Here is a 17,781-nt window from a genome sequence, read left to right on the forward strand (position 1 = left end):
TGTGCCAGGTCTTAGCTGCAGCACGCGGGATCTTTGTTGCCGCGTGCGGGATCTTTTAGTTGTGGTATGAGGGATCTTTAGCTTCAGCAATGCAGGCTCTTAGTTGCAGCAAGCAGGATCTAGTTCCCTGACCAGGGATCAAACCCGGGCCCCTGCATTGGGAGCAGGGAGTCTTAACCACTGGACCACAAGGGAAGTCCCTGGGCCTTTACTTTGGACGTTGCAATCAAAAACACGGTGCCTCATTTTTAAGAGTAATGCAACTATTCATCAAGTCGACAGATTTTTTTATGTCCACTCTGTGCCAGGCAGGCATTTTCTAAATACTGGGGACACAGCACATAACTAAATGGATGAAACTCCCAAACTACATGAGGCTTACACTCTTGTGGTGCCACAGGGTTATCTTTTAAAAAATTTTAAGTGGCAAGAATTCACTTTTAAAAATTTCTACTTAATATTCACAAAACTACTGAAGAGAAAATACATGAGATTTTCATACCCAAGTGTAATGGTTTAGACCCCAAGCTCTGTAATTAAACTACCTGTTTTAATCCTGGTCCTACTACCTACCACCTATGTGTTTCTCAACCTTTCTGTGAGTAACTAGAATAATGATAGTGTTTACATCATAGTGTTCTAAAGAGTAAGTAAAAAAGTCAGTATGTCTGGGACGTGGTAAGCACTCAAATGTTAAATTATATTATACTAAAACTTGTCGAGTAGAAACATTCTATCCTCTGAATATTTAGGATCATCAGGATCCAAAATCTTTTGATATTCAGCTAATGGGATATCTTGGTATGACTAAATAACTTTGTTTTTCAGAAAACAGATTGAAGCTGATACTCTGATCTACAATGCCACATTGGCAAATTCATCAATATATATTAATATAATCTTAATATAGAGGCCCAAAATTTATTTCTCTTTTTTGATAGTAGTAGTATTATTTCTGAATCCTTTTGACCTTACATGGCCTTCCACAATGAGGCCTTGGATCACACCAAATGAGTTATCTCACACACTATTAAACATAATAAAATAACCTGCCAAAAAAAAACCCCAAAAAACTCCCCAAAAATGTGGACTAAGTTTCTTTGTTTCTTTTTTAACTTATCAGAGTAGGAACAGGTTCACATACCACTGTAGAAGATCTTTCTTCTGACAGTTAATAACACATGGCCATTTCGAGCAGCAGTCGTCATTAGGTCTAGCACTTGTTTGTGTGATTTCCCTTTAACAGGAATTCCATCAATGCACATCAGCTCATCAGCTGCACGGAGACGACCATCTTTCTCAGCTGCACCCAGAGGAATGATGGCCCCAATGTATACCTGATAAGACATAAGGTGTAGGTTGGTCTATACAGTCTACTAAGATGTACTAAGATCCTTAACTACCAAGTTAAGTACTTCCTGACTCAGAACTGTGCAAACCAACAGATTTTTGCATTTCAACAAGAAAACTGTCATATTTTAGAAAGGTGAAATCTTAGAAATTGACCATTCTCCAAAACGGCACTTCAAACGACCACACCACATAATCTCTTCTGGATTTGCTGGGTTAGGGACAAGGAAGACAGAAAATACCAAGTATTTCAATAACTTAAAAAATACTACTATCGCTTCCATTACTATAATAAAACAAAAACATTAAACTCAGAAAATGCAATTTTGTGGAGTAGCTACTAGTAAAGTCCACTGAATGTCATCAGGAAAGATTTTTTTTGTACACTGTTCATAGCAACTGGAATAATTCTTACAATACTCCCATTACATAAGGCTATTAGTACAAGTTTAGTATATGCAAAAGAGAAATATGTCTTGTTTCTAAATTATAAAGCAGTAAGTATTTTAAGGGAACAGAGTGACCTAAGATTCACTTGCATCTAGGTGAACAGATCTAATTCATTCTGTTTGCCAGCAATTAGAATCCTATAATTCAGTAATCCTAAATGTTTGGGCTAGTTTCAGAGCTGCTAGAACCCTACATTTAAGAGAAGATAAAGTGAAAGCATTTCCTCTAAGATCAGGAGCAAGATAAGGATGCTCAGTCTTGTCACTTTTATTCTACAGAGTATTGGAAGTCCTAGCTACAGCAATCAGGCAAGAAAAAGAAATAAAAGGAATCCAAATTGGAAAGGAAGAAGTAAAACTGTCACTGTTTGCAGATGACATGATAGTATACGTAGAAAATCCTACATATATGTAGAAATTCCTGCCACCAGAAAACAAAACTACTAGAGTTCATCAATGAATTCGGTAAGGCTGCAGGATACAAAATTAATATACAGAAATCTGTTGCATTTCTATACACTAATAATGAACTGTCAGAAAGGGAAATTAAGGAAACAATCCTATTTACCATTGCATCAAAAAGAACAAAATACCTAGGAATAAACCTACTAAGGAGGTAAAAGACCTGTACTTGGAAGACTATAAGTCACTGATGAAAGAAATTGGAGACGACACAAACAGACGGAAAGATATACTGTGTTATTGGGCTGGAAGAATTAATATTGTTAAAATGACCATACTACCAAAAGCAATCTACAGATTCAATGCAATCCCTATCAAAATACCACGGGCATTTTTCACAGAACTAGAACAAATTTTTTTTTAAATTTGTATGGAAACACAAAAGATCCCAAATGGCCAAAACAATCTTGAGAAAGAAGAACAGAGCTGGAGGAATCCCTGACTTCCCTGACTTCAGACTATACTACAAAGCTAAACTAATCAAAACAGTATGGTACTGGCACAAAAACAGACACATAGATCAATGGAACAGAACAGAGAGCCCAGAGATAAACCCACACACTTATGGCCAATTAATCTAGGACAAAGGAGGCAAGAATATACAATGGAGAAAAAGTCTCTTCAATAAGTGGTGCCGGGAAAACTGGACAGCTACATGCAAAAGAATGAAATTAGAACACTCTCTAATACCATATACAAAAATAAACTCAAAATGGATTAAAGATCCAAGTGTAAGATGGGATACTCTAAAACTGCTAGAGGAAAACATAGGCAAAACACTCTTTGACATGAATCGCAGCAATATTTTTTTGGATCCATTTTCTAGAGTAATGGAAATAAAGACAAAAATAAATCTGACGTAATTAAACTTAAAAGTTTTTGTACAGCAAAGGAAACCATAAACAAAACAAAAAGACAATCTACAAACTGGGAAAAAATATTTGCAAATGATGAGACCAATGAGGGATTAATATCCAAAATATACATACAGCTCATACAGCTTAATATCCCAAAAAACACAACCCAATTAAAAAATGGGCAGAAGACCTGAATAGACATTTTTCCAAAGAGGAAATGCAGATGGCCCACAGGCACATGAAAAGATGCTCAACATTGCTAATCATCAGGCAAGTCAAAACCACAATAAGGTATCAACTCACACCTGTCAAAATGGTTATCATCAAAAAGTCTACAAATAACAAATGTTGGCAAGGATATAGAGGAAAGGGAAATCTTTTACAGTGTTAGTGGGAATATAAATTGGTGCAGCTACTGTCAAAAACAGCATGGAGGTTTCTCAAAAAACAAAAATAGCACTACCATATGACACAGCAATTCCACTCCTGGGTATATATCTAGAAGAAATGAAAACACTAACTCGAAAAGATACATGTACCCCAACGTTCATAACAGCATTATTTACAATTGCCAAGATATGGAAGCAACCTAAGTGTCCATCAACAGATGAATGGATAAAGAAGATGTGATCTATATCTATATACACACCTATATATACATACATATATGTGCAATGGAATACTACTAGGCCATAAAAAAGAATGAAATTTTGCCATTTGAAACAACATGAATGGACTTGAAGGACATTATGCTAAGTGAAATAAGTCAGACAAATACTGTATGATATCACTTATATGTGGAATATATCACTTATATGTAGAAAAATACAAAATACTGGTGAATATAACAAAAATGAAACAGACTCATAGATATAGAAAGCAAACTAGTGGTTACCGGTGGGGAAAGGGAAGTGGAGAGGGGCAATATGGGCATAAGGGATTAAGAGGTACAAACTATTATATATGAAATAAGATACGAGGATATATTGTACAAAACAGGGAATATAGTCAATATCTTATAATAATTATAAATGGACTATAACCTTTAAAAATTGTTAATCACTATATTGTACACCTGTAACTTATATAACATTGTACATCAACTATACTTCAATTAAAAAGGAGAGAAGAGAAGAGAAAGGTTTCTCCCAAGCTGTTTGAGAAAAATTCTTAAAATGCCTAAGTGAACGAACACTATGAGTATCAACAAAATAGGAAGTGACAAACTATATCTACGAAACTACATCTACCATCAGAAACAATCAAGAGAAATATAACTAGTCTGGAGGAGGTACGGTCCAACATGTTGTTGTAAGAAGATCCTGAACTCACCTCCTCCCATGGACACATGGAATCTATAGCTACATGTGGAACAATTCCCTCTGAAAAAGATTTGAAAATTAGCTGAACAATTCCTTCACAAGAAATGGTAAAAGGGCCACACTGAGATGGGTAGGAAAGGCAGAGACATGGTCTGCCAAACCCTACCCCCCAACACAGTGACCTATAATCAGAGGCATCTCACAAAGCTGGAGCTTCTCCCTAAGGAGTGAGGGGTTCGTGCCTCACATCATGCAACTTAACCATTGGATCTGCAATGGAGAGATGGACCTCCAAAATGTCTGGCTTGGAAAACCAAAGGGCCTCACATCCAGGGGACCCAAAGGGCTATAGGGAACTGAGATACTTTTCTTAAAGGGTTTACACACAGACTCACTCACCCCGGGGACCAGCGCAAAAGCAGCAGTTTGAAAACTGCCTAGACTGTATGTGAAGGAGATTCATTTGCTACTCTTAAAGCATCTGCTGAAGGGCTGGAGCTCTACTGGGACTCTCTCCAGGGATAGAGGTGCTAGCAGGCACCAATTTTTGTTCCCTCCCTCTACTCTGCTGTGCCAGTGGATGCACCCTGGCCTACACTCTCCTACTGCCCCGCTAATGCTAGTGGGTATGCCCTGGCCGTGAACTCTCTGGCTGCTTAGCTAAAGCTGGTGGGCACATGTAGTCTACACAGGGGTCATTCCTTAATTGCTTGGCACTGGTGGCCAGGGCAGCCTGCATTCTTGAGTCCCATGAGACTGTAACAATAAGAGAGATAGTTCTTGACAAGCTCCCACCCCCATGGCACTACACAGACTGCAGACTGAAACACTGCCCCCCAACCCCAGTCTTTTTGTGAAAAAGGCCTATTTACTTGTCCTAGCTTGAGGGGCAGGGTTCAGCTTTGCCACACATCTAGAGGCTACAGAGGTGCTTTCAGGGAACAGAGGCTGGAGATGCCATCTTTGCACTCTTCCCTGGCTTCACTATGGCTCTCTGGTACCTCCCAGAAACGAGCTTATAAACTTGTCTGAAGTCCTGATTTTTGCAACTGTCACCCAGGTGATACCTTCAGATCTCCTGGTCTGGAGGCCAGCAGAGTTTACAACAGCAGTCCCACAGGACTGTGTATGTTGACATACTTTAAAAGCTGCTGCCTGAGGGTATGGCTTCCAATCAGCCTGAAGCTAGATGCTTGCTGACTGAGGTCCCTCCCTTTGGAACACTGAGAGGTCTTGGCACACCCTCAGTGACTGGGACTTATTGAGAATAAATCAGGCTGCTTAGACAATCACAAAGGTTGGAGAGACAACCAAGAGCTAGGGCAAAGTTGAAAGATAAGCTCATTTCCTAAACAAGGTCACTCCTTCAAGACTGGGAGAGGTAGCTGCTTCACCTAATACATAGAAACAAAAATAGAGAGTTAAGCAAAATGAGGAAACAGAGAAATATGTTCCAAATGAAAGAACAAAATAAAACCTAAGGAAAAAAACCTTAATGAAATGAAGATAAGTAATTTACCAGATAAAGAGTTCAAAGTAATGGTCATAAAGATGCTTACTGAATGTGGGAGAAGAATGCATAAACACAGTGAGAACTTCAATAAAGAGACAGAAAATATAAGAAAGTACTACACAGAAGTCATGGACCTGAAGAATACAATAACTGAACCGAAAATTACACTAGGGGGATTCAACAGCAGACTGGATAAAACAGAAGAAAGAATCAGTGATCTAGAAGACAGGGCCATGGAACTCACCCAACAAGAGCAGCAAAAAGAAAAAAATAAGATGAAAAAAAGTGAGGATAGCCCAAGGTACCTATGGAATGACTTCAAGCAGAAAAACATTTGCATTATAGGGGTGCCAGAAGAAGAGAGAGAGAAAGGAGGAGAAAACTTACCTGAAGAAATAATGGCTGTGAAAACTTCCCTAACCTGGGGAAAGAGACAGACATCCAGATCCAGAAAGCCCAGAGAGTTCCCAAAAAGACAAACTCAAAAAGATCCACACAGAGATACATTATAATTAAAATGTCAAAAGTTAAAGAGTGAATCTTAAAAGCAGCAAGAGGAAAACAACTTGTTACATACAAAGGAACCCCCAAAAGACTATGAGCAGATTTTTCAGCAGAAACTTTGCAGTCCAGAAGTGAGTGGCATGATATATTCAAAGTGCTGAAAGGAAAAAACTTCCAACCAAGAATACTCTACTCAGCAAAATTATCATTCAGAATTGAAGGACAGATGGAGTTTTCCAGACAAGAAACCGTCAAAGGAGTTCTTCATCACTAAACTGACCTTATGAGAAATGTGAAAGGGACTACTTTAGCTGAAAAGAAAGGGTATTAATTAGCAACAAGGAAACATATGAAAGTATAAATCTCATGGGTAAGGTAAATATAATCACTTACGAAGCTAGTATGTAGGTTAAAAGACAAAAGTAGTAAAAATAACTATAACTAGAATAATCAGTAATGGGATACACAAAATAAAAAGATGTGAAATGGGACATCAAAAACGTAAAATGTGATGGGGGGGAGTTTTAGAATGCATTCAAATTTAACTTGCTATCAACTTAAAATAGACTGATATATATATAAGCTGTTATATGTGAGCCTCATGGTAACCACAAACAAAAACCTATAGTAGACACACAAAAGATAACAAAAATAGAATATGAGCATAACATAGAAAGCAAGAGAAGAAGAAAGGAACAGAGAGGAACTACAAAACAGCCAGAAAACAATTAACAAAATGACATGTACATACCTCTCAATAATTACTTTAAGTGTAAATGACTAAATTCTCCAATCAAAATACTTAGAGTGGCTGAATGTATAAACAAACAAGACCTATCTATATGCTGCCTATAAGACACTCACTTCAGATGTAAGGAGACACAAAGACTGAAAGCAGAGGGATAGATAAAGATGTTCTGTGCAAAAAGAAACCAAAAGAAAGCTGAGGTAGCTATACCTACATCAGACAAAATAGACTTTAAAACAAAGATTGCAATGAAAGACAAAAAGGGCATTACATAATGATAAAGGAGTCAATCCAACAAGAAGATATAACATTTGTAAATATTTATGCACCCAATATAGGAGCACCTAAATATATAAAGCAAATATTAACAGACCTGAGGGGAGAAACTGACAGTAATACAGTAATAGTAAGGAATTTTAATACTCCACTTACATCAATGACTAGATCATGCAGACATAAGATCAATCTTGGAAACGTGGGCCTTAAATGACACATTAGAACGGATAATCTTAACAGATATATATAGAATATTCTATCCAAAAGTAGCATATTACACATTCTTCTCAAGTGGAACACTCTTCAGGACAGATCACATGTTAAGCCACAAAACAAGTCTCAATAAATTTAAGAAGACTGAAATTATATCAAGCATCTTTTCCAACCACAAGGGTATAAAAGTAGAAATCAATTATAAGAAAATTGGGAAAAATCACAAAATGTGAAGATTAAACTACATGCTACTGAACAACCAATGAATCAATGAAGAAATCAAGAGAGAAATAAAAAAAATACCTTGAGACAAAAGAAAATGGATATACAACTTACCAAAATCTCTGGGATGCAGCAAAAGTAGTTCTAAGAGGGAAGTTCATAGCAATACAGGCCTACCTCAAAACAAGAAAAATCTCAAAAATTAGCTTTACACCTAAAGGAACTAGAAAAAGAACAAAAGAAGCCCAAAGTTAGTAGAAGGAAGGAAATAACAAAGATCAGAGTAGACATAAATGAGATAGAGACTAAAAAGACAATAGAAAAGTGAAACTAAGAGCAGGCTCTTTGAAAAGATAAATAAAATTGACAAACCTTTAGCTAGATTCACCAAGAAAAAAAAGAGAGCTCAAAAGTAAAATCAGAAATAAAGAGAAGTTACCCTTGACACCACCAGAAATATAAAGAATCATAAGAAACTACTATGAACAATTATATGCCAAAAAACTGGACAACCTAGAAAAAATGGATAAATTCCTAGAAACATGCAATCTTTCAAGAGTAAATCATGAAAAAGTAGAAGATCTTAACAGACCAATTACTAGTAAGGAGATTGAATCAGTAATTAAAAACCTCCCAGCAAACAAAAGTCCAGGACCTGACGGCTTCACTGGTGAATTCTACCAAACATTTATAGAAGATTTAATACCTATCCTTCTCAAACTCTTCCAAAAATTGAACAGGAGGGAACACTTCCAAACTCATTCTATGAGGCCAACATTACCCTGATACCAAAAATAGACAAGGACACCCCCAAAAAAGAAAATGACAGGCCAACATCACTGATGAACACAGATGCAAAAATCCTCAATAAAACATTAGCAAATCGAATTAAAAAGTACATTAAAAGGATCATATACCATGATCAAGTGAAATTTATTCCAGGGATGCAAGAATGGTTCAACATCTACAAATCAATGTGATACACCAAATTAACAAAATGAAGGATAAAAATCATATGATCATCTCAACAGGTACAGAAAAAGCATCTGACAAAATTCAGTGTCCATTTATAACAACTCTCAGCAAAGTGTGTAGAGGGAACACTCCCCAACATAATAAAGGCCATATATGACAAGCCCACAGCTAACACCATACTCAATGGTGAAAGCTGAAAGCTTTCCCTCTAAAATCAGGAACAAGACAAAGATGCCCACTCTTGCCACTTTTATTCAACATAGTATTGGAAGTCCTAGCCATAGCAATTAGGAAAAAAAAGAAATATACATATGATGTCTTCTTTATACACACACACACACACACACACACAACTACTACTCAGCCAGATCACATGTTAAGCCACAAAACAAGTCTCAATAAGTTTAAGACGACTGAAATTATATCAAGCATCTTTTCCAATCACAATGGTATAAAACTAGAAATCAATTACAAGAAGAAAATTGAGAAAATCACCAGATGCGAAGATTAAACTACATTAAAAAGAATGAAATCTTGGTAACTGCGACAACACGGATGGACCTGGGGGGCATTATGCAAAGTGAAATAAGTCAGACAGAGAAAGACAAATGCTGTGTATTCTCACTTATATGTGAAATACAAAGAACAAAATAAATAAACAAACAAAACAAAACTCCTAGAACAGAATGGTGGTTGACAGTGGAAAGGGGGTTGGGGGGAGGTAGGCACAAACTTCCGTTTATAAAATAAATGAGTCATGGGGATGTAATGTACAGCATGGGGACTACAGTCAGTAATACTGTAGTGCATATTCGAAAATTGCTAAGGGAAAAATCTTAAAAGTTCTTATCACAGGAAAAAAATTTATAACTTTGGTGACGGATGGTAACTAGACTTATCGTGATGATCATTTTGTGGTGTATACAAACATCGAATCGTTATGTTGTACATCTGAAACTAATATAATGTTATATGTCAATCATAGCTCAATTAAAAAGAAAAGAAAGAAAGAAAAGAAACAATCGAGGTATTTTATATTTGCCCTATGTAGGGCAACCTGCCTTAAACGGTCTCTGATGATTATTTTAACTGTAACTGATATGACTAATTAGAACACATTTATACTCTATAAATCAAATGTTCTAGTCAGAAATAGAAAGAAGCCCGTCATTTTAAAAGAATATTGTTATTCACCTAACTTCTAAGCATGATAATAACGTAGTCTTTCTTGATATTATACAAAAAAACTTTAAATATGTTCTTAAATTCTAAGAAGCACATTACTTTTTATCAAACTAAGGGCAAAACAAAAATAAACCCACTGTATTTGTTCTCTAAGTTTGAGTGAGAATCCTGTATAAATAAAATTCTAGATGTAAATGGTTTGCTAGTATAACCATTTATTACTCTAATTTACAGCTGACATATTCAGCTTTTACCTATAGTTTTAACCTCAGCTACACCAAGTTAACTGAGGTATTATGACACCAATAGAAACGAAGTTCTTCCTCATATTAATGAAACTGTCAGAGAAAACAAAATCTTTTAAAAAACCAAACCAAAAACAAAACAAAAACACCGTATTCTACCAAATCTCTGCTTAAAAGTTTTAACAGGAGCAGCCAAATTCCAAAGTATTTAAACTTACAGATTGGTCAGGTCCATCTCCTCCCAGCACTCTAAAGCCAAACCCTGATTCTTGTTTCCGAAGAAAAACATCCAAATCTTTGGTGTTTGGCGCTAAGGAAAACCAGAAAATAATAAATACAAACATACATACATAATACACACTTTATTCTAAAAGGATTAATAATACAATAAAATTCAATCATAAATCTCTGTTTTGTGCTCTAACCCAAACTTTGAATCAAGACTCCTTAGGAATATTTGCTCCCACTTCCATGCTCTCAGTATTACACGTCCATTAATTCTTGATGCTTTCAAATCAATGTTTCATCTTCCTAAATATGGCCTGGGACTATCGGACTATCAAGACAAAGATCTGTAACAGGTTAAATAAGTATGAAGGCAATTATATATAATGTTTTCACTTGTGTACATCTTTTCCAAGGTAGACCTAAATCTATTTCTAAAAATAAATAAATTTAAAAAATTAAACCTACTTAAATCTATGATTTTACTTTGGAAAAGATCTATCATTAGTAAGTAAATTAGTATGAAAATGAATTTCCACCCTATGCACACTCTCTTCTCATCATCTCTCAGCTGGACTCCTCGAAGGAGTCTACTCTACCCTTTGGTTTCCTCCTCAGATCACACACCCCTCTGATTCATCATCCTTCGTATCCCTGCCAGGAAAATCTTTCTGAAAGTCAAGTCCAACAATTTCATCCCTATGGTTAAAACCATTCTGTGGCTCTCTATCATGTATACCACTGTCTCCAGCTTCCTCCGAACAGCATAATCCGCCCTCCCCCTCTAGTTTCCCTTGCCAACCACACGCAGCTAAACTGAACTCTGTGCAGAACCCAGCCCATACAAGGTCAATGTGCACATGCTATTCCTTCTTTCTTTCCCTTTCATCTATCTCATAAACACCTACCTCATTGTCTTTAAAGACTTGGTTAAAGCTTAACTTCCTATATGAAGCAGTATCTGACACTTCCTACTACCCACAGCCGTAAAACTGACCATTTTCTACTTTGGATCCCAATTCATTCAGTCCATCCTTCTATTACTGAACCTGTTAGGGGCTTGTCTGCACTTATTTGTATATGTATTTGATTACCTCTTTGTCTTTTCCATTTAGGCTTAATCATCTTTTGGGGTGCGGGGCCTATGTAACCTATTACCTCTGTATTCCCATTACCTACTACGATGTTGGGTAGACAGAAGGCCCTTAATAATACATGGTTTTGAAGAAAATAAATGAATGAATGTTGAATATAAATGGAAGAAGCCCAAAGTCATATTAAAATGGGAATGAAGGAATAACTTCAACATGGTTTTGAAAGATGGAAAAGTCAAGTTTTTAAGAAAATTCAAATTAATTTTGTTGCATGCTTTCCTGAAATATTCCACAACTACTTACGTTTATCTTCATATAAAGTCTTAGATTTCAGGTAGACCTCAGAAGGATCCAATTTCGGGGATCCTGACCTGATAATGCTGGGTGGAAAAGGCATAGGCTGGGGAATGGGCTCATTTATGGCCTCCAAACTTCCTGAATTTTCCTTTTTATCTGTTTTCTGAAATGGAAAAGGGCCTTACTTAGTATCTCGAAAAGCCAGATGGTTGATTAGTGCATAAAACTGTTGTCTGAACTGGGTATGTCAGCTGATTACAGTTGTGTAAGCAGCAGGGTCAAAGCCACAGCATATTTGCAGTCTTATAGGAATTCACTTTCATAGCTGTGTGTATTTGATTAAAACATATTTCACTTAAATTAGAAAAAGTTGATAATGATATCAATCAATTAGTCCTATGTTTAAGCAATTTTGCCCTTTGCTCCACCACCAAGACACAAATTGACTTTCAGAAGATAAATAAGGATACAACACAAGGCAGCACTTCCAAGTAAAGCAAGAGGGAGACTCTAAGAGAATATGTCCATATTCTCTTAGAATATTGATAAACCCCATCCTCCCCACTCACTGAGTTTAATTTTCAGTGAAGACGTTTAAGGTAATGTTCTTTCTAAGAAAATGAAATAGGAAGTGTTAACTAATTTAGGTTATAAAGATAACAGTGTAAAAACCTTCATGGCCAATCCAAATATATCACGAAAAAATGCACCATGCCTGAGAATCAGACAAGGGATATTTTCAAATGTTCCTATTCAGATAGAACTTTCCCAAAAGAATAGCTCAGTAAAATGACTTCTTTAATAAAAGTAAAAAATGAAATCCAATAAATAGCCTAAGAAAATAAATACTATGGTTTTGAGAACAGCTTGTTATCCTGAATTACGGTTAGAAGAGGGGGATTATAGACATTTATGATAAGATAATTAATGTGACTAGGATGCCGGAGCAGCAGCTTCTCAGGTAGGTGTGAGGGGACAGTCGCTATAAAGCGTTGTGCCAGAAGGGACCCTTCACTGACCCAGACCCCGTCAGATGGCCGGGAGATAAGAGCAGTCTCTTCCTCTTTCTCCCACATGGCCTAGGATTCTGTCAGAAGCAGTGGGAGGTCGTCTGAGACTTTCATCAATTATAAAACATTAGGGTCCCCATGGCTGCACTGGCATTCGTTACGAAATAGATAGGGTAGCACAGAAGTTAAAAATGAGTACTAGAGGGACCAGAGAAATGGAGAAATGGAGAAAAATACAGTGCAATTTTAACTGAGTAGGCAAAAAGAATTTCTGTTCACTGTTCACGTTGGACCTAACTGGTCCACTTTTCTATAAAAGTGCTGAGCGTTTCTTTCTGCCTGATCCATAAAACGGCCAATTTGCTGAGGATCCTATTTGGTGGGCTATGGAGAACTAATCCATTTTGTATCTGATGGTCTTTTGTTTAGCAGCCCAGGGTTTTGGGTTTGGAAGACCATCTTTCAACTATAAGATGACACACTCCAAATCAAGCAAAACAGAGCAAATGAGGATTTTATACACGATTGTCTTTATATCCATGTCCATATAATTGTGGATATTTAAGTAGCTACACGTGTACCTAGCACTGTTTCTTTCATACCATTATTTGGTGCGTCCTTTGTTTAGGTCTTATTCTCTGCACAGGTCTTTAAATGGGCTAGTCAGTTATTCAGAAGAATGCCAGAGAAAACTGTTCCAGGTCTGATAGCCTCTCACTCTGATAACAAGCAAATTGAGCACAGAGGCCACAATTGCTCTAGAAAGTCCTGTTTAGGGCTAAATGTCAGAAGGTTATCTGAATGTGGGTAAGTTATAGTCCCTGTGAATTTATGTGAAACTACTACATCTTCCCTTAGTACATCTGCTCGAACATTTAGCTACTCCTTACCCTGTTCCTCTGAAACACAAAGAAAGTAATAGGACCCATCAGTAGGCACCTCAGTGTGTCCTAGACAGGACTATTGGTAGTACAGGCCTATCTTCCAGCAGAAATACTTAACCAGCAGAGCACACCTCCTCTATGGGCAGCTTTTCTAACTCACACGCTTCCCTCTGAGTTTCTGATACAAGCCCAGGGCAGTCTGCCTCTTGGCTCCTGCCTGTCTGTAAACGCCACCCCTATGAGCTGCCCTCAGGGAGGGGAACGCAGCGTCTCTCTCCGTGTGTTCAGAAGAAGCATTTGAGGACCACAGTATACTCACCATTTTGGCAGTTTTAGTTGGTGAAGGAGGACCTTAAAAAAAATGAGCCACATTTTAAAAACAGAGGAAGCATTCCCAGATCACAAATACTGCTAATGTTTATGACAAAACTAGCTTTGACTTTTAGCAGGCTAGTAAATCATGTTTAATATGTTCTACGTGCCAGGCATTATACACGTATTTCATTTTTTATGACAATCCTAAGGCGTAAATGTTACTGCCATTTTATAGATAAAGTAAACAAAGACTCAAATAGATTAACATTACTTTCCTGTACTGCGGAACCAACCAGCAACTAGGCAGGAAATTGACATCCAACCTGTTTGACACCAAACCCTGGACTCTCATATTTGTTGGAACTCTGGATAATTCTCCAGCCCTCACGAAGAGATATGAGCACATTCTACCATACCACACAGAGAAGAAACAAAAATAGTTCAAAGAAATGAAAATAATAAAAAAAAGCCCCAATGAAGTTAAACTGCTCATTTGCCTCAAAAATGAAAACTAAAAGCCAGTGAGATATATGTGAAGGGCTAAATTTTATTCTTTAAAATACTAGTCATTCATAGGTATGGATTTAAGAAAGCCCATTAAAACGCGACTTTGTGATTAGTCCTTGGAACTGCATTTATGTCTGGGAGCAGTTCAAGTCAGTTGATGACCTTGGAAAATAAAATTATATTTATCTCACATGAGCACTGTGGGGTTTAATTAACATTTATGGACAGATACTAAAGCTTAAGGTAAGAGCTTTATGAGCACAAGCTATCATGATTGCTTTTACAGAACAGATTAACACACCATCCAACATTTTGCTTATTCACAGAGATGCTAGCTCTTTCAAAACATCCTTGGTACATTACAGAGGTCCAGATGAAGTACCACTGCTTGAAAGAGTCCATTTCTATTATTGCCATCAACAGAGAAAATGGAATTAAGAGGATATATTTCATTTGAAGTAGCACAATGTTGTGACTCTCTCTAATCATTAAAGTCATAAATCAGATTTTAAAAAGAATATAGAGGGAAAGAAATCCATAATGGACACAAATGAAACTGCAAATAACTAAACAAACTGCTGCAAAAGATACTGCTTATGGAAGCAGTCAGATAGAACTTAAGGAAAATGCATACTAATTACCAGTTAAGTCTGCTGGGAAAAGAGATATTCTGACCTGTAAGGAAGGACAATTCACAGATACAAATGCATGAACAATGAAGATTTTTCCTTGTTGCGCTTTTACTCACCTCCTCTTAAGATAAGCAATGGTACATCTGCACCTACTGGAAACTGCTTTAGCACCTCTACCACTTGGAGATGTGTTAAATTCTGCACATTTTGATGATAAATTTCCTTAATTATATCCCCTTTCTGTAGGCCTTGACACCACTGACTATCCAATATCATTTTCACCTTCTGTCCAGTTGGGCTGTCAGCAATGGCAAACCCAAAGCCTTTAGGGCCCTTGATCAGAGGGATAGTCACTAGTTCTGGTTGGGAGCTGCCTGACGATGCCATAGACGCTCTCTGCTCACTCAGATCTGATGGTCCATTGAGACGATCACTGATCAAGGCGTGCCCCGATTTTCCATTCTGGTCCAGAACCATTGCTCCTGACTTAAAATCCTGAGTATTCATGCAAGTCTCTCCCTTAGTTAATGACTGTCCATTGATGACAGGAGTAGCAGCAACAATGTCCACAACAGGATCTTCATTGTCATCAGGAAGTGGATAACCACGACATAAAGTGAGGTTTACATACTGATTGACGGGTACCAGTTGAAACATCTGGACAACATCTGCATGGGTGTGACCAAGGACACAGTTGCCATTGATGTCCACAATAACATCACCTGGTAAAACATAAGTCATGTTAAAAATATTAAAACCGTCAAATAAGTTAATTTTTTGTTGGGGGAGATGAAAATAACTGAAGTTTAGCATCTAAATTTGAATTTTGGAAACCTCTTACTGTTCATTAACTACTGAAAAGATAGATTTTGAACATCGACATGTCATTCTCCCTTCTGTGACTCCTCTCTAAAAAGAATATATAAATGTATACATTTTTAATTATCTTAGTTGCAAAGAGTTATGACCTCAAGCTAAAGTGAATCTTTAAAAAATTAACTGCAAATTCACATTATCATTTTTAGTATATCCTTTGAGTCACACTTAAGTGGTCACACAAAGCTAGGCACATTGTAGTAGGTGTTCAGTATACAGAAGAGTGAATAACCCCATTGGCTACTTGTACAAACAGGCAATCTTTAAATATCACCTTATTTCTTGATTTTAAGTAGCCATTGATTACAATGTACTTAAAAATTCATTCTAGTTTGAACAATGTAAGGCTGAAGATTAGAATAATAACTTATGAATGTATTTTCTTTTTTGTGGATTTTTTCAATTTAGTGTAATTTAGTTTTCAAAAGGAAAAGTAAGCAACAAAAGAATTCAACAGAAGTAAAGAATATATTATTTAAGATGCTGGAAATTCAGCTGAATTAATCCTTGTAAAAGTTGGTTTTGCTTTTCTGATTTTACATTATTATGACCACTTTGGTTGCCGGATTATTACCACTTGACATTTATCAGTTGTGTGTTTTTCTTAATGCAACTTTAGCTTTTAAAATTTGTCCTCTGATATCTCATCCATTTGCTGCTTTTATTTGAATACGATTATTTAAAAGGTTATTGCCAAATAAAGGTGCTTTGATTTGTTCTGATTGCATGTAGGCTTTAAAAAAATCAACATGAATGGTATTTAAAAACTAATGTTAGTCTGTGGAAATTTGTTGCAAAATTCAAGAAGTTATAGAAATTAGACTAATTAGAAACAAAGTTTTGACTTTTCTTCCCCTGGTCAAAGTTCCCAGAATTTTAATGGAAGTATTATATTGTTATACAAATTAATAACAGTTTTAGACATATCTGAATCTATATTATAAAATCCTGACAGTATATACAATAGCTACAAGATGTGTTTCATGCACAAAATATTTAAAAAGTCAAAATTGAGGACTTAGGAAAAGACTTTACTATTAATTTTAATCTCTAGAGTTTGTTAATTTTATAAAGTAATAAAAGAGAGCTAAAAATAATTTTCTTTATAAATATAACATTTGATTATTTTAAGTTTTCTTGTTTACGTTTCTATCACCTAATTGGGAAAGCATAATATGAGAGAGCCCATATCCCAGCTAAAAATAAGTTGATATCTGCCATCAAAAGTAATGACAATTGAATCGCCCAAATGGGGGACATATTTACACAAAGTATGTGAAATAACAGAGGATTAGAAAAGTCTAGCAAACTGTAAGAAGCAACCTCAGTGGATTACTAAAATCTTTCTGGAAAAAAGTACTTAAACCTTCCCCATAATCAGTAACTAGTCTTAAACTTCCTCTAACCCACTCAGCCATAAACACTGTCAGCCGTATAAAAATATCTAACACTCACTAAGTAAAGATGTTGGGAAAACTACGTAAAAGACAAATTTATACAGCTCTGTAAAAATAGTAATATTATTGTCTATAATTCTTAACATAGCAGTTTAATTTTACTAACAGCCACTAAGGAAGCAAAAAAAAAAAAACCCAACTTAGAAAAAAACTGTGGGATATA

The 17,781-nt window shown here is 36.3% G+C and overlaps 1 protein-coding gene across 5 annotated transcripts in view; it reads right to left on the reverse strand.

The window, feature by feature from the left end:
* Positions 1-17,781, reverse strand: part of MAGI3 (membrane associated guanylate kinase, WW and PDZ domain containing 3) — a 272,415-nt gene that overhangs the window by 29,570 nt on the left and 225,064 nt on the right. For all 5 annotated transcript variants that reach the window (XM_030869077.3, XM_060301074.2, XM_030869076.3 and 2 more), the window contains exons 10-14: positions 15,402-16,007; positions 14,151-14,182; positions 11,944-12,100; positions 10,540-10,631; positions 1,145-1,337 (exon numbers count right to left, since the gene is read on the reverse strand). In XM_030869077.3, the coding sequence (XP_030724937.2) occupies positions 1,145-1,337; positions 10,540-10,631; positions 11,944-12,100; positions 14,151-14,182; positions 15,402-16,007 (1,080 nt within the window). The remainder of the gene's footprint in view (positions 1-1,144; positions 1,338-10,539; positions 10,632-11,943; positions 12,101-14,150; positions 14,183-15,401; positions 16,008-17,781) is intronic.

Source organism: Globicephala melas, chromosome 1 (genome assembly GCF_963455315.2).
Source record: "Globicephala melas chromosome 1, mGloMel1.2, whole genome shotgun sequence".
Taxonomy (NCBI): domain Eukaryota; kingdom Metazoa; phylum Chordata; class Mammalia; order Artiodactyla; family Delphinidae; genus Globicephala; species Globicephala melas.